Raw genomic sequence first — 25,489 nt, 5'->3', positions numbered from 1 at the left:
CTCACCACAAAATGCATTTGGATGAATCTTCTGTAAAGGTATGGTTTTCCATGTCTAGCTTCTTCACTCTTTCCAAATACCAAGAACTATAGTTCAGGTAGTTTATGCAATCTAATTTGCAAAACACCCTAAATCAGTGACTCCATAGTCTTCACGTGCAGCTTCCAATCACCTTCCTGATCAGCATCTACCAGGTTTTTCACTAGAGATATCATGTGTAAAACATTTTCCCAGTACTTGCAAAGTTCAGATTTTTCTTCAAATTCTTTGACTAACTTTACGAACTTGATTTTCTGATTTTGAACTGAGTGCATTGAACATTGCCTGGCTTTGCATTATATATTTTGAATGAAGTTCACCTGGTGCCTTTTTCACTTCTTAAGAAATGCAAAACCAAATTTTTCATTCTATTCCTTAGATCTGATGAGCATACCTTATAACTAACAAACATAATGAGTTCCGCTCAATACTGACTGGATCCTTTTGCATCCAAAGATTTTAGCGTCAATAAAAGCATTGTCTTTGCCACATCCGCTGAGATAACTTCCTGCACACTGCAACGCACCTTTTGTCATGTGGAAAACGTCCATCATTGGATAAAGATCATCAAATTCTACTGGACTGCTCATAAAATGTCGGCTACAATACAGAAAATACTTTCATTGTAGAAAATTGGCAGTATAGGCTCGTCTTCAAGTTAAGCACGCACATTTTGGAAATTTTTTAGAGATGTGAATACTGTTGCATTGTTTGTGACTGAAGATGGTATTACCGGTAAAAGCCCAACCTTCTACAGTGGGATGGTACTCTGGGAGATCAGAGCATGAATTTGCACACGGATGGAACTGGCTTTTCTTCATCCTTCAGTCTGCACCGAACAAGTGATATGATAAATTCAGTTAAATCAGCTTTGCAGTGCGCAGAAACAGGTAGGAGAAGATCCATGTCCTAAGCAACTTTGAAACTTTCTGGTAGACTGGGATGTGTTGACAGCTGGTAGTGATTTTGCACATGTTGGCAAGGCAATTGGGTGCAAACTTTGTTTGTTTATGCTTACAGCTGACACAGCTTGTTTTCCAGCAGCTACTTTATTGGTACAGTCTTGAAAAAGCACCATGGCACTATGATGTGTGCTTGTTGTTCCAGACAAAGAAGAACTGTCTTCAAAATTAAATATAGAAAGAGCAGCAATTGTAAATCCTTTCCAGGTAAAGTGACTTGGAAGTGGTGTGCTGTTAGATTCAGATTTTACAGCATGATCTGCTAACAAGTTCCTGCTCCGTACTGTGTCATTATAATATGTTCATACACCACTCTGATTCATTGAAGGGGTTCGCTCTCTATTTTTGCACTTGTCATAGATTGCATAGACAGTCATCATGTGTAGCAGAGTTTTCTTTTTGCTGTGATGGAATTCATAAAACATGATTTGGAAAAGACAGTACATTTGCACAATGTTAGCCTGTGGGTTTACAGGATTGTCTTGCACTTCTTCGCTTATATCTTCAAAGCCATCATCAATGTTGTTGACTTCTGTTTTTCTTTGGTGATATTAAACAAGGTTGTAAAAAGTTTGAACCCATTGAGTGCTGCGGACGGCCGTCTGACATCACAGTGGGTGTGTGAGGAGGATGGTCTGGGGCCGTCCAAACCCCACCCACTCTTTAATTTACCCGTTCAGCACGAAAATTCACGCAGCGCGCAAGGGGTTAAGACAACATTTGGCATTCTTGATTTGCGGAGCTATGGGGTATCACAAAATTTGTCATTAAGTCCAACACCTAAATCTTTCCAGAATGGAGTAGTAGTAAATAATAGAGATGTCCATGTGTATGTATGAATAGTAACAAGAGAACTACAGCAGCTACAGGTAACCAGGGAGGTGGGCAGGTGCATGAGATTCTACATCTCTACATGACAAGAACAGATGCATACTAGGTAAGTAGCATTTTAAATTTGAGGCATGTGAGCTGTAGATCACATGCTTATGTATACATTATACAGCAGTCTCCCCTACGTGGTGGCTATCCTGTAACTGATGGAGTTGTCTGAAATAGTGTTTTAAGTACTGCCTGACCCACATTACATTGTTGTCTGGCTAACATGTCTACACAATAGTGCGTTGTGAATGTGTGTGGCGTGGACCATGTTGCAGCTTTGCAGATGTCAGTAATAGGGATGTTCCCTAAGAAAGCCACAGTAGCCCCTATATTATGAGTGGAATGTGGTCTAGGGGTACCATTAACGTCCTTTTGGCTTTTGCATAGAAAATCTAAATACATTTTACGATCCACCTAGCAATACCTGATTCGGATATAGGATTGCCCTTGTAAGATGGTGCAAAAGTGACAAAGAGTTGTTTGGTCTTACGAAAGATGTTGTTCTTTCAGTGTAATACAACATCTAACATCTAAAGTGTGTAGAACTCTTTCTGCAATTGAGTCAGGTTGAAGGAAGAAAACGGGTAATTCAACCGATTGATTTATGTGAACTACAGATATTACCTTAGTTAGGAATTTAGGATTGGTACAAAGAACCACTTTATCTTTGTGTAGCTGGAAAAAATGCTCTTCTAGGTTAGTGCCTGAAGTTCACCCAGTCTACTCAATGAAGTGATTGCAATGAGGAAAGCTTTTTTCCAAGAGAGGAACTGTATTTCACATTTGTGCAAAGGCTCACATTGTGGGCCCATTAGCCTTTTGAGGACTATATTAAGATTCCATTAGGGGGCAGGTGGAAGTCTTGGTGGTATAACTCTTTTTAATCCTTCCATAAATGCTTTGATTACAGGTACTCTTAAGAGCGATAAATGTTGCCTATTTTGAAGATAGTCTGCAATTGCAGCGAGATGCAGTCTCATGGATGTATAGGCCAATGATGACTGCTGTAAATGTAACAGGTAGCAGATAATGTTTTGTGTGGAAGCATCAAGAAGGTTGATGTTACTATTATTGAAATAGATAACAAATCACTTCCATTTGGCTGCGTAGCAAGCTCTTGTGGTAGGCTTTCTGACCGCCTAATTAATGTTCATTCAGTCTGGTGGAAGGTTCAGAAAACCAAACTCTATGACTTCAGGAACCATATTGCAGGGTTCAATTGTTTGGTATCTGGGTTTTTGATTTCTTCATTGCTCTGTGTGAGGAGACTGGGAGTTAAATGCAATTTTTAATGCTGTAGCAGAGCGAGTTCCAACAGGGTTGTGAACCAGGATTGACGTGCCAATGTTGGAGCTACCAGTATTAGTGTGAGGGATATTTGCCTGAGTTTCCGAACCACTGATGGAATGAGTGGGAGAGGTGGAAAAGCGTAAGCAAATATCCCTTACCAGTTCATCCATAGAGCATTGCCTTTGGACAACGGGTGTGGATACCTGGAGGAGAAGCTTAGGCATTTTGGGGTGTTGCAAACAGATTTATGTGAGGGACTCCCCAGGCTTGGAAGTATGGGTGGAGATCTTGAGGGTGAACTTCCCATTTGTGTATTTGATACCTCTCTTTGCTGAGGAGGTCTGCAATCTGGTTGTTGACTCCTGGGAGGTGTTCCACTAGGAGATAGATATTGTGGTGAATCGCCCACTTCCAGATGTCTATAGCTAAGTGGGAGAGAGTGTGTCCACCCTGTTTCTGTATGTAATACATAGCTGTCATGTATGTCTGTTCGAACCAAGACAGCTTTGCCAGACAGATGATCTTGAAAGGCTTTGAGAGCTAGAAACATTGCCATCAGTTCTAAATGATAGATGTGGAGCAACTTTTGCTGGTGGCTCCACAGCCCTAGCACTGTGTGTCGTTGAAGATGAGCTCCCCAGCCAGTTAGGGACACGTCCGCTGGTAATACTGTCTGTGGAACCGGATCTATGAATGGCCATCCTTTTGGCAACTTGTGGGTGTTCTACCACTGCAGAGAGCGAGAGGACGGTGGCTTACCAGCAATAGATTGGTTAATAGACCGTGGGACTGGTTCCAGTGACTGGCTAAGCATTGTTGAAGTGGACGCATGTGCAGCCTGGCATGGGGAACGATCATGATGCAAGACGCCATCATTCCCAACAGCTGCATAAAACTTGAGCTGGAAGTGATTGATTGGCTTGACACTTGAGAATGAATGTCTGAATGTTTTGAATTCTGGCTGATTGGGAAACCAGAGCCCTTTGAGTATCCAAAGTGGCTCTTAGATAGTTATGAGTTTTGGCTGGCTGAAGATGTGATCTTAACACATTGACTGTAAACCCCAGCTGGTGAAGTAACTAAATGGTTACGGAAGTATGCTTGCAGCATTGTTGATACATGCCGGTTTTGATGATCCAATTGTCCAGGTATGAGAAGACATGGATGCTTTGTCTTCTTAGATGCGCAGCTGCTACCGCCAGACACTTTGTGAAAACTCTGGTGGCAGTTGTGACTCCGATTGGGAGTACTTTGAATTGGTAATGTTGACCTGCTACCACAAACCTGAGAAATTTGCAGTGTGCCGGATGGATTGGAATACGAAAGTAGGCGTCCTTTAAGTCTAGAGTAGACAGAAAGTCACCCTTTTGCAAAAGAGGTAGTACCTGCTGAAGTGCTACCATGTGGAAATGGTCGGACTGTATGTAAAAATGTAGTTCTCCGAGATCCAATATTGGTCTGAGAGAGCCATCCTTTTTGGGAATTAGAAAGTACAAGGAATACACATCCCACCCTTGATGTTGTGGTGGTACGGGCTCTATAGCTTGTTTTAGTAGTACAGATTGCACCTCTAGTTTGAGGAGGTGTAGGTGATCCGGTGAACGTTTGTGCGACTTTGGGGGAATGTTTGGAGGAGTGTTGATGAACTCCAGGCAGTAACCAAAATGGATATGTTGTAGAACCCACATGTCTGTTATTGACTGCCACTTTGGTAGGAATTGTGACAGTCTTTCCCCCACAAGTGTTAAGTGGTCGGAGCGAACTATTGGCAAGTCACTGCTTTGTATTGGAGGGGGAGGTACGTGTGCAAACCTCTATATATACAGGCTTTGCCGTTAATTCCTCTCTAACCCTCTCTAAAGTAAGTTTTGGAACCTGAGGGTGAATTATTGCCCTTATAGGTGGATGCAGTTTCCAAGGAAGTACTTTTGGACCCTGCCCAATAGAAAGAGTGCCAAAAGGAACCACTGCCTTGTGTAGACTGAAGGGCTCCCATAGATTTTCCCACTTCAGTATCTTCTTAAGAGAAGAACCTACCACCGGCCCAGAAAGGTGTTCTTCATCAAGAGGTGTGTTCAATATGGAGGTCTGAACCTCAGGACCCTGATATGCGTAGCCAGGCGTGTCTTCTTACAAGGACACTAGTGTTCATTGCTCTGCCAGATGTGTCAGTAGCATCTAGGGAGCACCGAATTTGATTGTTTGAAATTAATTGTCCCTCACGTACCAAATCTTGTGCTTTAGATTTATGTTCTTGGGTGAGTTTTTCCATTTCATCTCAATGTGCACAGTCATATATGGCTAGCAATGCTTGTGTATTAGATACGCACCAAAAGTTAGCTGCCTGAGAGGCTACCCTTTTCCCTGAAGCTTCAAGGAGCTTTGACACCTTATCTGGGGGTTGATTGTCTCCAGTAGTTTGGGAGTCTGCCCTTCGGGGGGCATTTTAAACTAATAACGAATCTAAGGGTAACTGTCCTCTTATGTAGACTGGAACAGATGGTGCGGGCTTGTATTTTTATCCACCCTAGGGTAAAAATACATGCCCTGACAGGATCCTTAAAATATCTCGCCTACATGCTTGATTATTTCTTTCAGCATGGCCAACATATGTGTTGATTTTGTGTGCTGTTCAGTGTTTCAAAAAGGAAATCCTCTTCAAGGAATTCCTTATGGAGCTGGACCCCATAGTAATTGGCAGCTCTGCCTAGCAATTCAATATAGCCTACACTGTCGTCTGGTGGAGAGGACATGGTAGGATATGGGTCAAGATCATTGTCTGTGGGCGAATCAGTGTTATATTCATCCCACTCATCTGTAGGTGCTAGCTGATCATCATCAATATTATTATCAGCCCCATCCCCATCACCCTGATTGTCAGGTGTATGTGGTAGTGAGTGCTCAGGTGAAGTTGGCACAGGTAGAGACTGAGGCGAAGGTGGTGATGGAAGAGGAGGGGAAGGGTTTGTGCCAATATTTCTCTTCTTCAATGGAATATGATATTCCTTTTCAGTATTAGTCCTTTTCTTTAGAGTCACTTTTGTTGTAATGTGCCCAGTTTTAGGATGTAGGTATAATATTTTCTGTTTCGGGTCCGGTTTCTGGAACGGATTATTCAAACTGTGCTTTTTAGGCGACCTTGGTGTATCAGTCTGTTTCGGCTCCAAAACCTTCGGTGCCGACGGCTTCGGGGTTGGTGTTTTCAGATCAGAGGTGGTTTTTGGTGCCGAATGGTGATGTTCGGAGCGGGACTTTGGCTTCAATCCTGAAGGCTTTGGCTCGTTACACGACCTGGCGTAGGGCTTTTTGGAGTCTTTTTGGTATGCTTCGGTGCCGAGCCTGAACACGGGGTGTTAAACGTGGTCTCAGGGCCGACTGGGACCCGAGGGCACAGGTTGGTCCGGAGCCTTCTTTTTCGGCTGACTTGGGATTCAGGGCACAGTAAGGACTGTACTTACAGTACGCTGTCCATGCTGAATGTCTTCATCCTGGTCGGAGCCATCGTCAGAAAGGGAGATCTGTTCCTGTTCCTCCTCAGCTTCTATAGGGTTGCCGGCTTCTTCATCTGAATCCGGTCCGAACAGGTCCAGAATGGAGCCTTTGTGTTGGCTCTGCATGTTGCGTCGTCGAGCTAGAGGGTCGCGAAGAGTCTTTCTGGAGCAGAAATCTCAGCACGCATTGCAGTCCTGTTCACTGTGTTCTGGTGACAAACACAGGTTGCACACTTCGTGCGAGTCGGTGCACTTGTATTTCACGTGGCACCGAGGACAGAATATAAAGGGAGTTTGTTCCATCGACAGATAGTCAAACTGGGGGCTAGGCCTAACGGCCTACCACGAGCTCTTTGATCGAAATACGATTTTTTTTGTTTAAACACGATATGTGAAGAATGGAATACGCGATCTGAAACAATACCATCAAGGTTGAGTGTTCTACACACCAAGGGAAACCAAACGATCGGTGTTGAAGTGGAGCACAGCGAGTAACATCCGAACCAGATGGTGGAAAAAAACAATCTGAAGATGGAGTCGATGACCATGCACACTATCACCGAAAGGAGGAGTCACCTACCTCATGATTAGGGAGACTTCTTGGAAGAGAAATAAAGTGCAAACATCCGGGCCCAACACTAGATGGTGATCTCTGCATAAGCATGTGATCTACAGCTCACATGCCTTGATTATGTGCGCCTCAGTTTGGGTGGGCATACAAATCCACTGCAAATACATTCACCTTGCTGTTTAGATCGGTTACTCGTCTGAAAACTTCATCCTGGAAGAAACTATCTGCAGATAAAAACATGTTTGCCTTTTGAGACTCACATATTCTGTACTTTGTTCTTTTGTCAATCCCTTTTGCTATTGTTCTATCTAAACCACAGATTACACATTGGAGATCCTCCGCTTTCTGATCAGTAGTTGAAGGTTTATGGGGGTTAGCCATCGATCTTCTAAGTGGATGGGCACCGGGCTTGGTTGTCACCGCTTTCTCAGAAGACTCGGATTCTTGTTGTGATTCACTGGTTTCTGCTATTTTTTTACATATTTTTTCCCAGGCTTTTTCCCCATTGTATATGACTTGCAGCACTGGTTGTTACAATGATGAAATAATTGATCCTATTCATCCATCAGTTTCAAACTTTTGTGACTTCTTCTTGCCGTATTTCTACATCATCTCAAACTCTCTTCTGTTCGCATTTCTTTCAGATTAGTTTGGTATATGACACATTTTTCTTTTTTTTAGGAGTCCTCAGATTTTGTAGTTAGCAACACGGTCAGGAGGTAAAGATCCTCTGCTATCACCTGCTATCACCTGCTTCACTCATCCTCTGCTATCACCTGCTTCACTCATGATTCGAATCAACGTAAAACTTCAAACAAAAACAATCTTAAAATAAATTACCACTATCATAGCTAAAATGCATTATTAAAGAGCCTCCATTTAGAAAATGGAGGAAGGGTTGCTCTAAGGAGTTATTTTCTGTCTCTAGAATACTACTTGACCCCCAAAACCTGTGTTTTGCCACCAAAATGAAGTATATAGGTCTCATGTTTCCTGATATATTACATCATCACTGCAACTCATCTGCCACTTTTAAAGATGGTGTCCAGAAAAATGTGGCCGGATTTATAATGTGTACCCAAGCTAAATTACTTCTCTAATGCGACACACATTTTCTTTACTGGTGTATATCAAGGGGCGAGGACTATGCAGAAAGGTGAAAAGGCACCTCCTGAAGGTACAACTGCATACATTATGACAACAGAGTATGGATTACATACATGTGTTGGCTCCATCAACGGTGCAAGGTCACAAAACAGAGGGTCCATTGAGTTTTTAAACTTTTAAAACTACAATTATTGAAAACTTAAAAGGTAAATTGTATAAAAAGAGACCACACCAAACCTCAATATGAAGCTTTGAACTATGAGAGTGGGTTGTATGAGAAAAAGAGAAGGAAACATATCAGGGAAGGACAAAGAGAGCATTTGGTAATTATGAAGATGCTCAATAGGATGAAGGACAGTGTAGATGGAGAAAATCTGTGATTGATGGAACTAGATTATATCCAGTAATTACAACAGAAACAGCAGGAAAGTGAAATAAGAGAAGAGCAACAGAGATGGGTGAAGAGAAGAAAGAGAATGATGATGAAACAGAGAGCAATTCAGAGGATGATATTTTAGAAGAGATACTAGCTGCAAGACCTCCACCCTTTTGAACATCCACTGTGCAAGGTGAATCAAATACTAGTATGAATAGTACAGTGGCTACTGCAACTATCGAACCCAGTGTAGTACAGGCTAAAATACTTCTACAGATACTTCAAATTGTTCCACCAGGAGTAGCTCGACCAAAGTTACAGTTCCTACTGTGACAAGTACACATGTTGTGGATAGTACAGCACAATCACCACCAGTAAAGGCACAGAACACCACAGACAGTACAGGCACTCATAGATGGAGGAACACTTGTTTTTACCATAGCTTGATCACAGGAGAAGTAAATTCGACTGAGGATGACATTTTTGTACCTAAGTTTGAAGAAGCTGCAGGGATTAAAAAGACAGAAAGCACAGATTCACAAGTTAATTTGAATACTGAAAAAGAAAGGCTACAAGACATTACCAAACTAAAAGTGGAATAGGAGGCAATAATAAGAGGTTATTTGGAATTAGAACCACATCGAAAGAAGGAATGAATTGACCTGTGTAAGGAAATGACCAGCCAAGCATCTTTCATACATGATAAATTGACAGAATGAAGTCAGAAATATGAAATAGATCTTTCCAGAAATGTCCATCTTCCTGAAAGTTACAGGGTTCATTTAGATGATGTAGCAAATGAAAATATACGTCCTATAGGAATGCGTTGGCATATTATGGAACTGGTAACGTGCATTTGCTAATGGGGTTAAACAAAAAAAAAGGAATTAAGGGCCTCATTATGATGTCAGGCAGTTGGACTGCTAGCTGCTATTGCAGAGGTAGGCAAACCGCCCAATGAGAATGTGGTGGTCTGACTGCTATATTTGATTTGACTGACAGGGTGGCGGTCAGAAAGTAATCAGTACCATGGTGAGGGAATGCTGCAGCTGTGAAAAAGGCCTGTAACACATGTCGCAACTGTGGAGCACCTCCTGCATGTCCGTGCACCGTGTAACATGCACTATATCGTGCATGGCATGCGGTAAACGGAGGTAAGGGGGGCACTATATGTGCCCCAGTGACACTTTTCATTGATGTACAACACCCGGGGGTCCTTTTTGGGCCCCCAATCACTTTCCAACAACATTTTTATGGCAGGGTTCCTCCCAAGAAAAGGCTGTCGGAAAGGGATATTTTAATCCCAAAGGCGGTGCGTGCCTGTACGCTCCCGCCATTCAGGGACGCTCCTTCGACAGCAGCTCTGTCGGGATCTATGATCCTGGAAGAGGCAGCGGTGTTGCATCCGACAGCTGTGGGTGCGACCACTAGTATCATAATACAGTGGTTGAACTGGAGGGCTGTTGGCAGTTGGACTGCCACTGATGGGCTGTCAGCGGTTGGGCAAAGAAGCATGACAAGAGAAAGAGGGATGCTGAAGCAACAGGAATGAAAGATGAGAAAAATGAGGGAGAAACCACAACATACCCACTAGGAGAAATAGCAGAAGGGATGTATGTACATGTACCTTGGAGCAGAGGTGATCTTACAGCATTTATGAATAACTTCCCAAAATTGAGAGACAAACCTCTGCAGTGGTACTCACAAGTAGAGCGGCTTATAAAGATTTCAAATGTGTTGTGAGCTGAAAAGGATTTGTTATTTGATATTGTAATGCCTAATGATTTGTGGGATGAGTGTAACACAACTGCACACTGGCCACATGAGGAACCAGTGAGAAAAGCTAGAACTAATGCACCACCTCCAGAAGTTATTGAGAAATATGAAGCAGTGATTGCTTTCTTGAAGGGCCGAGTGCCATGAAAATATTTGGAATGGCTTTAAATTAACCAAACAACCCAGGAACCAAAAGTATTAGTTCATGAGTTTTGTAAAAGACTGTTACAGGTGTTCCAAAAGCATAGAATATCTTGAGGAAAAGGATATGGGAATGTTTGTGTCTCAGCTTGTCTTAGGGCTGAGACCAGAAATCAGTTTGTGCAAATCTCAAAGTGTGATCTTCTGACAGAGCAAATCACTTGAAGTTCAGAGATATGCAAAATACTGTAGTGATGAATTGGAGATGAAGCAGAAAAAAAAGAGAAATTTATTTTAGCACAGACAAGGTTGTCTCAGAATGGTTTTCAGAATCCTTTTTTTTTTTAACACGGAATCAAGGCGGTATGCAAGGTTATGCTGTTCCAGGGTAACCAAGGAAGGTTTAAGGGTTTAATGTGGCTCAGAGTAGATGTACTGGTACTCTTGTTAATAAAGGTTCAGGCGCATATTTTGCTGCAAAGAGAAAAGTTACTCCTTGTCACATTTGTCACAGAATCGGGCATTGGAAGAGGGAGTGTAGATATAATCCAGAAAATGTTAATGAAAATGTTCTAATGCAAAAAAGAGCGCAGGTGCAGAACATGCCCACAGAGCAGATGCCGGTGCCCATGCAAGGACAAGTCCCAATCATGCCAGTCCCACCAGCTCAAATGATCCAACAAAACATGGGAAATCCCAGATTAAATTTAAATCAGAAGCCGAAAAATAATACTAACTTGTTTCAGAATTCAATTGAACCATTTCCTAACCCAAATCAAAAAGCATTACAGCAGTATCCCTTTAAAAAAAAATGATGGTTCAGGTTCTGATGTTTCTTACTGAAGGTGCCTGAGTGGGAGGCAGATTTCATACTTGGAGCAGTCTTAGATATAGACCAGAGTGGACCATATGTAGATGCTGAAGTGTACGGCCACTCTGTATCATTTCTTATTGATACAGGAGCTATCTGATTTAATATTATAACAGTAGAAGTCACATACCAACCCCTCTCGGCCAAGTTGTCGGAGTAACAAACAGATTAAAAATCTAATTTCCGAAAAGGTCACAGTCAAAATAGGTTACTTTGAAGAAAAACTCTAGTTTGTTGTTTGCGATTTGAGTACTGTAAATTTGTTAAGAAGAGATTTGTTGAGCAATTTAATTTGCACCATTTATTGTACGCTGGATGACACAGCTTTGGCTATCCTTTCTATTAGAAGAGGCACCTGCATTGAAGGTGGTACTTGTAACATGAAAAGGGCAGCTAGGATATCTGCCAGGGCATCAAATGTGACTAAAGATGTATCAGGGATGATCGTACAGGAATCTTGGGCTGTATACAGTTAACGTTCCTAACCTAGTAGATTGTTGATTTAGGAGTATACGCACTTTGGTTGTCTTTATCAAGTACAGAAACATGGATGAGAGCATGAATTTACAGTGAGAGAAGCAGATAACCAGTGAAGTCTGTAACGCACTTGGGTCTGTGAATAGGATCTGTGCCACCTTAATCACTGGGTTTGGTTGACCAATTGTAAACACTCCAGATTGCTCATGTCATCGAAAGAGCTTTGAGTGTAGGAATTTTTGAGATATTGGGACAAAAATAAATGGTTTCTATGATTTCAAAATGTTTCAATCATTTCGCTCTTCAGAATTTTACTAAGGAAAATTATCCTCTTGAATCAACTACACTTCCAATAAGATTTGCCATACAAGGGTTCATTCTTTCACCTGTTACGTATGCCATCTCTTACGACAATACTCCATAACAAATCTATTCGACTTATACCAATATGCCAATGACACTCAGCTGTGCCATCTAGTCTGGGATCCCACAAGGATAAGAAATCTAAAAATCTTTCTAGAGAAGCTAACTAAATGGATGTCATTGCTTTCTCTGAAAATTAAACTGACCACAACGGAATTCCTAGCTCTCCCCCCCACAACTGTCCATCCCCAAAACACAAATGGTTTGATACTGTACATCGCCTAAGTTTCTACTCTTCCATGTAAAGTTTCTCAGCTTCATCATCATTTAAAACCTTAACCTACTCTATTTGCTCAGGAAGATGAAACCATCAATTCCACACTTTTGCAAAAACCAAATTCAGGCACTAGTTCTCACCCATCTGAACAAGTGAAATGCATTCCTAGTAGGCTTACCCCAATTCCTTCAAACCTTCTCTGAGCTATTGTCTGTGACACTGCTTGGTTGGTTAGAGAAGCCAAAAAACCTGATCACACCACACCTAATACCCAACACATTCACTGGGTCCCTTTCTGAAGTGACGGTTAATTTAAAGAGCACAAGCATAACCCAAAAAGCAGTTCACAATCTCCCTCATTAATACATGAAGAACAAACTTCAAACCATAGGTGAACAAAATACCAGAAACAGAAATTCTCAATCTCCAAAGGCAAAAAAGAAACCCAAAAGAAGTATTTTCAGGTCTTGCTCCTAGACTATGTACCTCCATCCCGAACCAGATTTGACTTAACCCTAATCTCCTTGCTTTAACAAAAGACTTAGAAAGGCTCCCATTTAGACTCTACCTTCCTGATTAATTCCTTCACTGTGTTCTCTCCTATTGTTATTGATATTTTGTTGTAATGTTACTTTACTATCAATTTCATGCAAAGTGCTCAGCTGCCCTTCTGATTAGATCTGAGCTACATAATTACTATAAATACATTTATATTTATTGCCACCCAAAGTGCATAAGTTGTACAAACATTGGGCATCCTAGAAGACAGACGAAAATTATTGAATTAAGAGGAGGTATGTGGTTGAAAATGTGAATATATATGCTGGCCATGTATTCCAAAACTAGGTCCTCAAAAGAGTTGCAGTGTGAACCCTTTAACATGTCGATCATGAGCTACCAGTAGCTCTAAGGCGGTGTTGGAGTAGCTTCCAGCCAGGAGTTTGGAATCATTCAACTTTGTGCCAATCTGCTAGTGGTGCACTTAAAAACATAGTGAGCCTAATTCTCGGAGGTTCACTCTTGTGTTAAATAAACAAACGTCGTGCTGCTTCCTCTTAATAAGCCTGAAAGTAAATGCCTCAGCACAATTTGTTTGTAACTCTCTCTTGACAACTATCCTGAAAACATATTGCTTAAATCACTTGAGAGTAATTGATAACATCCCTACATTTAAATTCCCTTTTTCTATTTCTTTTCCATTTCTCTTTCTTTCTCTTTGTTCTTCCTTTTCCTTTCCATTCTGTTTGCCTTGTTTGCCTTTCTTTGTCTCACTCTTTCCCTTTCTTTTTCTATTGTGTTTCCTTTCATATACTCTCTTTTTCTTTTTTTTATTGCTTTTCTATTCACTTTCTTTCCTTGATCCTTCCTTTCTTCTACTTCTTTCTTTCATTTAATTTGTTCCTCTTTTCTCAGTTTTTCTCTCCTTTGTTCCTTTCTTGCTTTTTCTTTCTCTTCAGCTTTCCTTTTTTCCTTCTGTCACTTTTTCTTTCCTTTCCTTCTTGCTGTACTTTTCATCTTATATTCTTTCACTCTCACCTTACTTCATTACCTTGTCTTTGTCTGCCTCAACTCCTCTCCTTCTCCTCTTTGGTCCCTCTTTCCTTTTCTCTTATGATTCATTCCTTCTTTTGTTCATTCTGCTTTGTCTCTCATTTATTTCCCGCTTTCTTCATCTGTGTCCCTCCATTACTCCTCCTTTCCTTTTCCTTCTTATCTGTTCTTTTCCTCTTTTCTCTTCTTTCTTTGTTTTTTTCATTTTTATGTTCTCTCCTTCACTCCTGATTTCCATCTTCCTCCCTTTTCTCCTTGCTTCGTACCATCTTTCGTTGCTTTAGTTCCTGCCATCCTTCCTTTTTCTCCTACCTTCCTCTCTTTTCTTCTTTGCTTCAACTCCTTACTTTACATACATCTTACATAGTCCATATATTAGGCAGTAGCTCATTGAGGGATGCGGGGGTCATTTATCAGAAGTGGATGCAGAACTGAAAGGGTGGGAACCCCTGCTTTATTTCACTGAATTTGATGATAGATTCTGGCTCCAACTCTGCTAACACGATGGTGTTGGACCAAATGATCAAATTCTTAACCTCTTACTGTAAATAGAACAAATATCCTGCTTCTCACTAAGTCAATAAATGTAAAGGCTACTTTATTATAATTGCCAGGCTCTAAAATAGAATACAATGCAAATACTATAGATTACTCACATGCCTCTTGTTAGATATTCGGAGAAAGGAAATTGGAGCCCCATTTTTACATTCTGAATCACTTTGTTCTTCATAGCTCTCAAATTCACTTGAACTCCATCCACATTCCAAAGAGCTGTTGCCACCTTCTTCGCCATTTTCTACATCATCGTAAATCATTTCCTCTGGATCTTGTAAAAGAAGAAGCAAGCAAAATGTCACAAAATATGTTATTATATCCATTTAATACTGTCCTTACCTTTACTCGTGCCTGTATTTCCAACCAAGCGTTCGTCCGTATGCACTTTAAAAACCCTTTACTATTTACATACATAGCAGCCATGCCATAGTTTGATCAGGGGACATGCTGCTTTCGGTAAGACTTAATCAGTAATTAGCTGTCTAGACATGTACACCACATTACTCTAAGATATAAATAATTAAAGATGATCTGTGCATTTTTAAAGCAGTGCATGTGTAAAAAAGCAATGGGAAAGAAGTACAAACATACATAAACATAAAGCAGCTGCACGTTGGTAAAGAAATGGAGGGCATTCTTTTTCAGGGAATACGCAGGACAATAATTCTCCTTATTTTGATTCTTGTATATGGGACCTGTTCAATGGTGCCAGTCACTTCACATATTTATAAAAACAGAAATCTACAGACATGTAAAATATTACGCAAATATTTTTTTGTAAACATTTTTTGATTTCATTGTCAAAGTTGTCAAACATATCAACAAATTAGGCAGTTAGCATGGAGCAACAATAATCCGCCCCCGTCTTACTCAATGTAAATGTGACAAAAACCCTCTGGAGTTTAATAGATTGCTTCGTACACTTCCATTTGTTCAGCGAGTGTCCTCGCTGTTCCCTGTTCAGCCACTGATCAACACATTACTTTCCTTCCCCTAGTTAGGTGTCTTGGTCACAGCCTCCCATCCTCCCCAAACTTTATCATATTTACTGGTATATCCCCTACCCTCATTGACCAATTTTTCTCTGTTCCTGCACAGTTCCATTCCTTCTCTCCACTCCTCGAGCCTTAGGCAGTTCGGGCTGCCCCATTTCCAGGCAATATTTCTCTTTGTCACCATATAGCCCAAGATGAGCAGCAGTTTATTATAAAACATAGCCTCAGAGTCCGTCCATATACCCAGCAGTGCCGTTTGCACAGACAATGGCATGGGAACCCCCACAGCCTGTGCCAGGATCAGATTTGACTTTATTCGGTCAAAAAAGACCATAAAGTATAAAAGAGCATTGATTTATATAAGTTAATACTGACCACAGAAAACCATCCAATAGCAGCATAATATTAAGAAATCTTAAAAAGCTGTTATATAAAATGATAATTAAAAACATAAAAATCCATACAGACAGGAACAATGAGAAGTGCATCAGTTACTGCATAATCATTTAGGCCCTCTGCTTTATGGCACATTGAATGTAAACAGCAGTTAATAAGCCATTTTCACAGTAAGGAGAGAGGGAATTTTTGCTTCTTTTCAAAAGTGTAGCAAATAGTGTTTTCTCAGCAATGAAATGGTTACTTTCTCTAAACTGGCAATGGTAAATGCCCTAAGGGAAAATAAAAATCGATTCGATGACTGAGGGGTTTCAGATCAGAAACCCGGCAACAATTAAATATCCAGCGATCCTGAAAACAAGAGGAGCTGCTACAGTACTGCAGGCAAAACAAAAACGAAAATACCAAGAAAGAGAGAACAGTAAGGACACAATAAAACCCCCACCAGGCTCCACCTTGCATGGCATTAAGGATGGCTCGAGAACAAAATCGACGAGCGAAGGGTTAATACAAATCCCAATTGATTCAGAAGGGGGCAAATGCCAATCCCTGACTAAGGGAAAGAACAGAAAAGATTGGTCCTGGGTACCATGGGCCTTAAAACCCGTCCCTAACACCGCTGCGCTCCTTCCTAACAAGTACAATTTTGCTTTCAAGTAAAAAAACGTTTTTGGGAATATTAGGGGTCTAACGGCTAATGAAGATAAAAGGGATGCAATACAACATCTCCAGAGTTATGACATCATGTCTGTAAAAGAAATGTGGGCCTTGCGCTCAACACCAGTGCTGGACTACACGGTCTACGAATCACATGCCAAAGCATCTCAGGTGGGTGGACATGCCTTGGGAGGGGGGGTAAATTATGTTAAAAACAACCTGGCAGCTCAGGTATCACTGCTAAGTGAGGGAAGCGGAAATTATATTTTTGTCAAGGCAAAGTGGCTAAAACCAGACATGTCAACCGAGGCTGAACAATCCATGACCCTAGGTTGCATTTATCTCCATCCATCTAAAACAAAACGAGAAGAAACCCTAAGTAGAATGTTACCATCAATATGTGACCTCCTTTCCCAGTGTCCAGAAGATCTATGGATAATAATGGGAGAGTTTAAGACCAACCTAATTAACTTAGACCTAAATTCCCCTCTGGTAGCCCTGGATGACTCCACCTGGTAAATTCCAGATATAAGCTGTCAGTACCAACGAAAAGACAATGATGGTCTCAAATTGTCAGCTTTCTTTAACCATCTGGGCCTCCTAATCCTAAACGGTAGATCAGCAGCTGATTCGCTATCAGCTTATACCCATTCCTCAAATTTTAGATTGGCCACACTGGACTACATCTGGATCTCGATTGCCCATTTTCATGTGGTAATACCAACTGTGGCAAACGATCACGCAATCATCGCCTGTGATATTATATCCCCGGAATGCCACCGGCCAATAATCAAACTGGTCGGTGAGGAGGAAAAACTGGAACCAATAAATAAAATAAGGTGGGTGATAGAACATCAAGAAAAATTAATTCAAAAGTGGAATCTCTCTTGAATAAAGTAACTCAGTTTAATGGCGAATTGCTCTCAAATAATGGGAAAAATTAACTACTGTGACAAAGTAAAGACCCAACCTATTTCCACCAAACAAATGATCGCCTCACTAAACAAAAACAACTAATAGTGACAATAAAACGCAAAATAAATAATATCATGTGCCAAACCACCAAGGGTATCCCTGAACATAGATTTTTAAAAGCAAAGCTTACAGCTATCCGCTGGTAATATATGAAAGCAAGATTATCCTACACCAGAATGATTGAAGACCATTGGGGTAAAGCACATGAAATAATAAAATCACAAGACCAAAAGTGATGTTGGAACTGGATGTTTAATTGCTTCAGATCCAGCCAGTGAAATAACTATAAATATCTCGCCTACATCACGGGAAAGCCACATAGAAAACATCTATGTGGAGACATCCAGTAATAATAACGCAATCCGTATCATGAGGAACAGTAACAACGTACATAGGATCACAGAGTCACAATATCTTTCCCATGATCAAACAGAAATAACACCTGACGAAGTTATGACTCTCATTAAAAAATGCATTCTGGAGGGGCATTTGGCCCCAATGGTATTCCACCCATGGTATATAAAGGGATGGCATAGAAATAGGCAATAATTATGGCACCTTTATTCTGGGAGTATAGGCTGGGAAGAAGCATCCCTGAGTCATGGAGGGAATTCCTCCTCTTCCCAATACAAAAAAAGGCTCAAGATTCCTCCCTGAAAATTATCGAATGATCGCGCTTTTAGATCTAGACGGGAAGTGCTACTCTAGTATATCGTTACAAGAACTAACGGCTAGGACAGAAGCGCATAGAATGATAGCTCACATGCAAATAGGGTTTTAAAAGGGATTGCATATCGAAGTGAACCTGATTTGCATGTCCCACCTGATTGAGACAACACTTGCAAAAAAAGGTAGGGCTTTACATCTTGCATACATTAATTTCCAAACTGCATTCAAAACTGTGTCCCACCCGAGATTGCAGATGAAATGAAAGAACTGGGGCATTGACAATACTCTCTGAAAAGCTTTGGTTGCTCTATACTCGGAAACTTGGATCAAGATTAGAGTTACTACAACCTGGTCTACCACCAAAAAAAAAAAAACAATAAAGGTTTGAAGCAAGCATGCTTACTGGCCCCAATGCTCTATAATCTATACCTGGCTGATTTACCGGATTGTTTGGCTGAAGCTCAAGCTTTCCCTCCCAAATAAGCCGGAACGAAAATCCAATCGCTCCAATATTCGGATGACACAATTTTGCTCAATCAAACTCCAATCGGATTACAGCGGTTGCTAACTGCATTGTCTTTACATTGCAGAGAAAACAATCTAAAAATAAATACGACAAAAACAAAAGGAATGATATTTTCCCGACAAATAAAAAGGAAAGGTGGACCAATTGAAGGTAAACCTATTGAGATCGTCATCGCTTACAAGTATTTAGGAGTGTGGATCGATCACAAAGGACGGCCGTCTGTTCACATACCTGCAATGCAAGAAATGGCTCAATTTTTATAGGGTGCCATTTGTAGAGCAAGGAAAGCCATAAACTCACCAAATCTTACCCCCTTAATCCGAGTAATGGGGCAAAACTTCTTCCATCAGTAGCCCATGGCGCAATTACCTTCAAAGATAAATTGACAACATCATTGGATAGAGCTCAGTCAGCCTGTTTTGGTAGAGTTTCCTTTGCACTGACTGCTACCTTAAATATGAAAATACGTAGGGAATTCAACCTTTCATCTCAAAAGTGGATCCTAAAAGCTAGATTCATAACCTATTGTCTAAAAGCCAAACAAGTGCAGTATTACATTCTAAAGAAAAACATCTCGACAATGATGAACAGCCGAGGGTCCACAAGGTGTGAATTTCTTGCTTACTGTATTACGGTATTGAAAGTTCAGGAAAAATGGTCCACCCTTATACCCCCATCGGCAGCTGCATGACTCTTAACAAAACAAGCAAAGATAATGTCAGGCGAAACTGACACACAAACACTGAAAAACTTAAGACATGGAAGCTGGGCTTCAAAACTTTACAACAGTGGGGCCTTGTCACATTACCTGTCCTCACCCTTAAAACCAATATTGAAGCACCAACTAATGAAATTACGGTTTGGCTTGATTCCACTGTTGGCATATAAGAATGGAAGAAGGTATAAAGAGAATGTATCCACTCATTGCCAAGCATGTGGGGGAGTAGAGGAATCTCTAAGCCACATACTGTGCAGCTGTGAGAAACTATGGACTTTGAGAATATACTGGCTTCGCCCCATTGTGCGTATTTTAAATATACAGACATGTCAAGCTGCCCTGGTCGAGTGCTTGAAAGGTGAATCAGTGCAGCTTGCGGCACTCTTCAACAAATTCCTCTCAGAAGTAAAAGCAGTTCTGGATTCGAATAATCATATAGAGCTGTAATCCATATTGCCCAGCCAACTGTTTTAAATCTGTTTTTAATCCCCATGTTTATAGTAGCCCAAATGGTGTCTAATCCTTTTTAATCCCAGAATAACAGGGTGATAAATCCTCATATACCCTTTTATAATATTGGAACTTATGCACTTTATATTGTTTTCATATGGCTCTATTGCAATGATTTTAATTAATTGTGCAATAAAAATATCAGCAATGAAAAGAATTTAGACAAGTAAATAACATAAATTGTTTCTTTGAGCACAACCTATGAAAATAGGAACCCTATCGAGCAAAGGCGCCCAGAACGTGCACAGTGCACAATGTAAGTCTAACTAGCAAAAATCTGTGATGCTGGTTACATACTCATTTTAAATAAGGTTCAATGCTGTTGTTCCTACAGATCCGCATGTACCCCTGAAGAGTTGACATATCAACCACCATCCGCATTCTCTCTTCCATGCAGCCATCGAAAAATGTTTTTCTTTAGCGAAATGAGGGCGGCAGCTGTCATGCTGCCGTGAGAAGTAAACAGATCTTCCAGCCTCAGACTTAGACAGATATTGTGAATGTACCTTATCCAGGGAATTGTTAAACATTGGTCAAGTTTCAGACAATCAGCATTCATGGCCCTTTTGACTGAGGTCTTCTAGCCGATTCTGAGCCACAGGAGGAGTGGTTGCATTCTGATAATATCATTTATATGACCAATCTCTGAATGACTTATGAAGGAACTGGTACTTTTAGGGACGGATAATAGCCTTTTAATGTATACCTTTCTCAATTGTTTTCAGTCCTTTCTGATCAGTAATGCCCCACAGCCCAACCCCATAGCAGGTGACAGCACAGCATATAGCTTTCTAATTGGCAATGAGTTACCTTACAGGCTTCTTGCCTAGTCTACGGGCAAAGCTAAGAACAGCCTCAATGAATTTGGAGATGGTAGCAGTTCTATTGGACTTCAAAGGACCCCAGGTTAGAAGACTGTTAAAGAAAATGTCAAAATCTGAAAACAAAGGTACAATGCTAACCTTGGAGCCATTGAATAAAAAGGCAGTGCTATCCTTTTTCTTTGCACCAAAGATCATAACATGCATCATGACCTGGTTGACCCTTAGATCTGAGTTAGTCATGAACTGGCAGAAACGGTCCAACAGACTTTGTAGACCGATTGCTATCCTGGCTATTAGGACAGTATCATCAGTATAGATTAACGTGGGAACGCTGCGATCACCCATGTGGGGGCAGTTAGCCCTAAGCTCTAATAGAGTTTCCTCCAAGCTATTCACAAACAATGAAACTAGAAACAGGGGCAAGACACAGGCCTGGTGAGTGCACCAAGCTAGACTAAAGGCTGTAGTTGTCTTCTTGCCAGGGCCATACCTCACACTGGCAGTGACATCATTGTGAAGCTTTCTGAGGAAATTGACAATATACTGATCAACCCCCATGTCTGTCATAATGCTCCAGAGTTTGGACCCATTAACGGAATCAAAGTTGGAGCTCAGGTCCAAAAAAGCCAGGAAAGGCTTGCCTTCTTCGCCACTATATATTTAGTTATTAACAAGTATAAATTCGAAGACTGCTCTGCAGTTCCTAGGCCAGGACGGAAGACGAATTGGACCTACATTAAGTTCATTGGTTGACAGATGAAGGCAGTCCAACAAGATCCGCCCCATGATTTTGGCAGTCAAATTAATCAAAGATATGGGGCGATAATGTTGTGGATCACCCTTTGAGCCCTTTTTAAATATGGGGATAATAGTAGCATGGGACCAAACCTTGGGTTCTCCGTGCAGCTAGGGCTACACAGAGAATATTGGTCAGGAGCCCATGAAAAAGTATTAGCTTTAAACATGTCCGAAGGAATCCAGGAGCACACCCAGCCGGGCAGCTGGCTATTAACAATAGAACCTCACTCAATTCAACTTCTGGTGTTGTAGAAAGTTTTGTCAGGGTCTCAAGGGATACAAAAGAACCTACGGACGACCCAGATGCGTCAATTATAGTGCGGCCTAGGGAGACAATATTCTCCATATTAGAGCCAGAATAGAGCTTCATGAAATGAGTGATCCAGATATCAGGAGAAATTGCAGTATCAATGCCAGGGCCTTTAAATTTCTCAAAATAATTGTGGCTTACTGTTGCCCAGAAAACTTTTCTGTCTCTTAGCTCACTTGCTTGCAATAGGCAGGAATAGGCTTCTTCTCTAATAGCATTCTTTCCTGCTCTAAGGGAACACATGATACAGGGTCCTCCAGCTTCAAACCACGTCCTGATCTCTGGGTTTTTTCTTCAGGTCAGCTAGAAACTGGTTATGTTTCTTCGTGCAATTTGAGGCAAACCACTTAGTGGGCGATCTGCTGCCCGATTTAATTGGTACCGAAAACCGTTCATAAGCTGTACCACAAATCCTGACGTAGCTCTGAAGATGCTCGGTGCCACAGCCCTGTGAATAATAATAAACTAGACATTTTGGAAAATCAGGGAGTGAAGAAACCACTAGCTACGTTAGGAAGATGGTTTAATCTGTCTCCGACCAGCTCTTGATCACCCCACGGTTTCCAGAGAATGATAAAAGGAGGGATTGGTCCACAACAGCCTTTTTAACAAAGAGCAAGGCATGCAGTGAGAGAACCAGAAGTCTATGGTCACTAAGTGGTGAGACAATAAATTAAATAGTCCACAATGTTACTGAGTTTTAAGAAAATAAAATTGCCTACACTAACCTGAGACTGCCAATTAAAGAGTCCATCACAATATCTATTTTCTTCATTAGATGCAACAAATCTCAGTAGGCACTGATTAATTGATTGATTTAATGGAATGTTGGAGGTGAACACTTACAGCACATTACCTACATTTATTGACATAGGACAACTGCAAGAAAGGGCCGAAAGTTGGCTGAGTGGACAATTGTTTAACACCAGAATAACAGTTTTTTTGCTTGATAAACTAAAGAGTGGGGAGTAATTTATATGAACTTATAAATAGTCTACAACACAAGGCATCAACTTTTTAAAACATGCGCTGGGTATACTGTATAGGTGATTCTGCACAGCAATTGCAAGACTGTAAACAGAAAGGATTTTACAGAGAGTGGCACAAAGGTGTCAAATTTGGCTTTGTGAGAGAGAGGTATATTCCAAGTGTGCAACTGAATGGTGCTTACCAAGTAAGTTTATCAATCTGAATTGTAAATAGGTCTGTGACTGTCACTGACACAAATAGTTTGGATATGCTGTCAAAGAGAAATCATACATTGGCATAGTTGATCCTGGAGGAGATTTCTGGTTGTAAATTATCTTTTGTACTGCAAGTATATCCATTAATGTTCATTCATGATCATTCAGTTGAGCATCTCAGTTTTTCTTTTAGCAAGTAGGGATGTTGAGTTCAGCAACGACTGAAAGACATGCTAAACTGGCCCTACATAGAGGGGGTTCTTCAAGGACACTATGAGATAGAGGGAAGAATTCCAATTGAAGAGACAAACTCAAAGGCATCTTTTTTACCAATCTATGTTGTTACATTATGCGAAGTGCTATTTCCACGTCTGGCCTTTGTAATTCGCACCCCGTATCTCTCTCTCCTTATTTTAAACCTGTAAGCAGTCTTTATAAATCATGGGTATCAGCTTGCATTCATTTGAATGCTTTTGCTATTATGTGTGAATAATATCTCGTATGTCTTCATTCTTTAACTTTAGATAAATATGTTGATACATTTAAAAGAAAAGTAGGTTCAGTGGAGATTGTTTTAAATATTGATTGATAGGAACAATTAATAAAACTTTTTAGTCTTTCTGAAATATTTGTAAAATATTTACAAATTCATTTGTATTTTACTTTTTAGTGTGTGCATCAGAATAGTAATGCGTGCATTTGCGTTGGTAAGTATTCGTTAGATTTTTTTCAAAGTACTTAATTCTCTGCCTTTGGTGAAGGCCATTTTTCGTTTATCAGCTGTGTCCACCCTGAGGTCCATATTAAGAAGAAGAATTAAATATTGTGCAGCACCATATATTACAGCAGAATAACCTGTCCAGAAATGCTTTCTGTGTGAAAAAAGTCATATGTATTGCTCAGAATGAGGCCTGCTGTATTAAAATTGCCTAGTACTAGGAATGAAGAGGGATCTGACAAAAGTTAATACCTAAAGGCAGAAATAGAATCTAAAAAAACTGAATCATCTTTCGGGAGGTTTAAACACTGCCACAGTTAGCCCAGCAGAAGATGAAAGAGAAAGATTGCAACATATTGCTAAGGCTTCAAAATGAGTGGTGTTAGTGTAGCTAATATGGATGATGTAAATATCTTTATAAATGAGGACCATGCCTAGCATAAAAATCAGATTTGTCAATTGTCAATAGACATTGACGTTGATAGTTTGTTTACTAACATAAAAACATTGTCATGCTATCCATGTAGAAGGGTGGTTAGAGCAGAACTCGGGTATCCTTCTATTCCAAATATTATGAAACCATTAATACGAGAAAGCATCAGATAGCAGGTAGAATCAGGTACATCTTAGTAGCAGCTATTACATTACGACAATTAGTAAATTATAGCAGTGGTGATAGGAACTGGTTTATCTAGAAATCAATCAATGAATCATCATGGCTGTAATAAACATTTGCAGGCGATGAAGTTCGGGTGGTTATATAAGTTCAATTACATGCAGTACGCTTGGTTTTCAGCCTATACCGCACACTAATGAGACACTTGTTACCTGTTCATAACAAAGTGCCCTAAACGGAGATAGGGGTGAAGATGGTGCTATCTTAATTAATTAATGAGAAACGAAATACAGAATGAAAACATCCTTATTTTTAGGGAATATTATTAATTTACAACGACAGCGTTGCATGAATACAGAGTTACATATAATAATTATGCAGGCAGCATGCATATAGAAAGCAATTATGCAGTCACAGTTTATTAATTCACTATGTTTAAAAATCACACCTGTCGTAGAGCCTGAATTTTCTCTTGGGACGTCATCGTAAATAACTTCATCGGGGTCTAAAAGAAACCAAACACAGTTTTACAATTTGTGTGACAATCGTAAAAAACTTTGCATTCGATAATAGAATAATTCGAATATCTACTTCACTCTGAATCAGTGTAATTTTTCAATAGGAACATGAAAATATCTTACAAAAAAGAAAGTTGATTTTATCTTCAAAAGTGTCTCATGGCACATTAGTGTACATATACACAGGGGCGTGGCTGTGCAGGCCAACGTGGCGGCCGTGCAATTTTTGAGCTCCGAGCCGATCCTGACCCCCATCGCCTACCTAAGGGGTCCATTGAAGCTCATTAAACCCAGGGGGATGTAGCAGACCCCTCAGGTGCAGTTAATTCTGGGCTGTCATGTTCTTGGG

The 25,489-nt window shown here is 40.6% G+C and overlaps 1 protein-coding gene across 3 annotated transcripts in view; it reads right to left on the bottom strand.

The window, feature by feature from the left end:
• The window catches only part of ARHGEF10 (Rho guanine nucleotide exchange factor 10), an 888,980-nt gene that overhangs the window by 631,980 nt on the left and 231,511 nt on the right, over positions 1-25,489 (bottom strand). For all 3 annotated transcript variants that reach the window (XM_086926411.1, XM_086926413.1, XM_086926412.1), the window contains exons 7-8: positions 25,071-25,127; positions 14,828-14,997 (exon numbers count right to left, since the gene is read on the bottom strand). In XM_086926411.1, coding sequence (XP_086782537.1) covers positions 14,828-14,997; positions 25,071-25,127 — 227 coding nt within the window. The remainder of the gene's footprint in view (positions 1-14,827; positions 14,998-25,070; positions 25,128-25,489) is intronic.

Source organism: Lissotriton vulgaris, chromosome 6 (assembly GCF_964263255.1).
Source record: "Lissotriton vulgaris chromosome 6, aLisVul1.2, whole genome shotgun sequence".
NCBI lineage: Eukaryota > Metazoa > Chordata > Amphibia > Caudata > Salamandridae > Lissotriton > Lissotriton vulgaris.
This window is presented reverse-complemented; position numbering and strand designations above follow the sequence as displayed.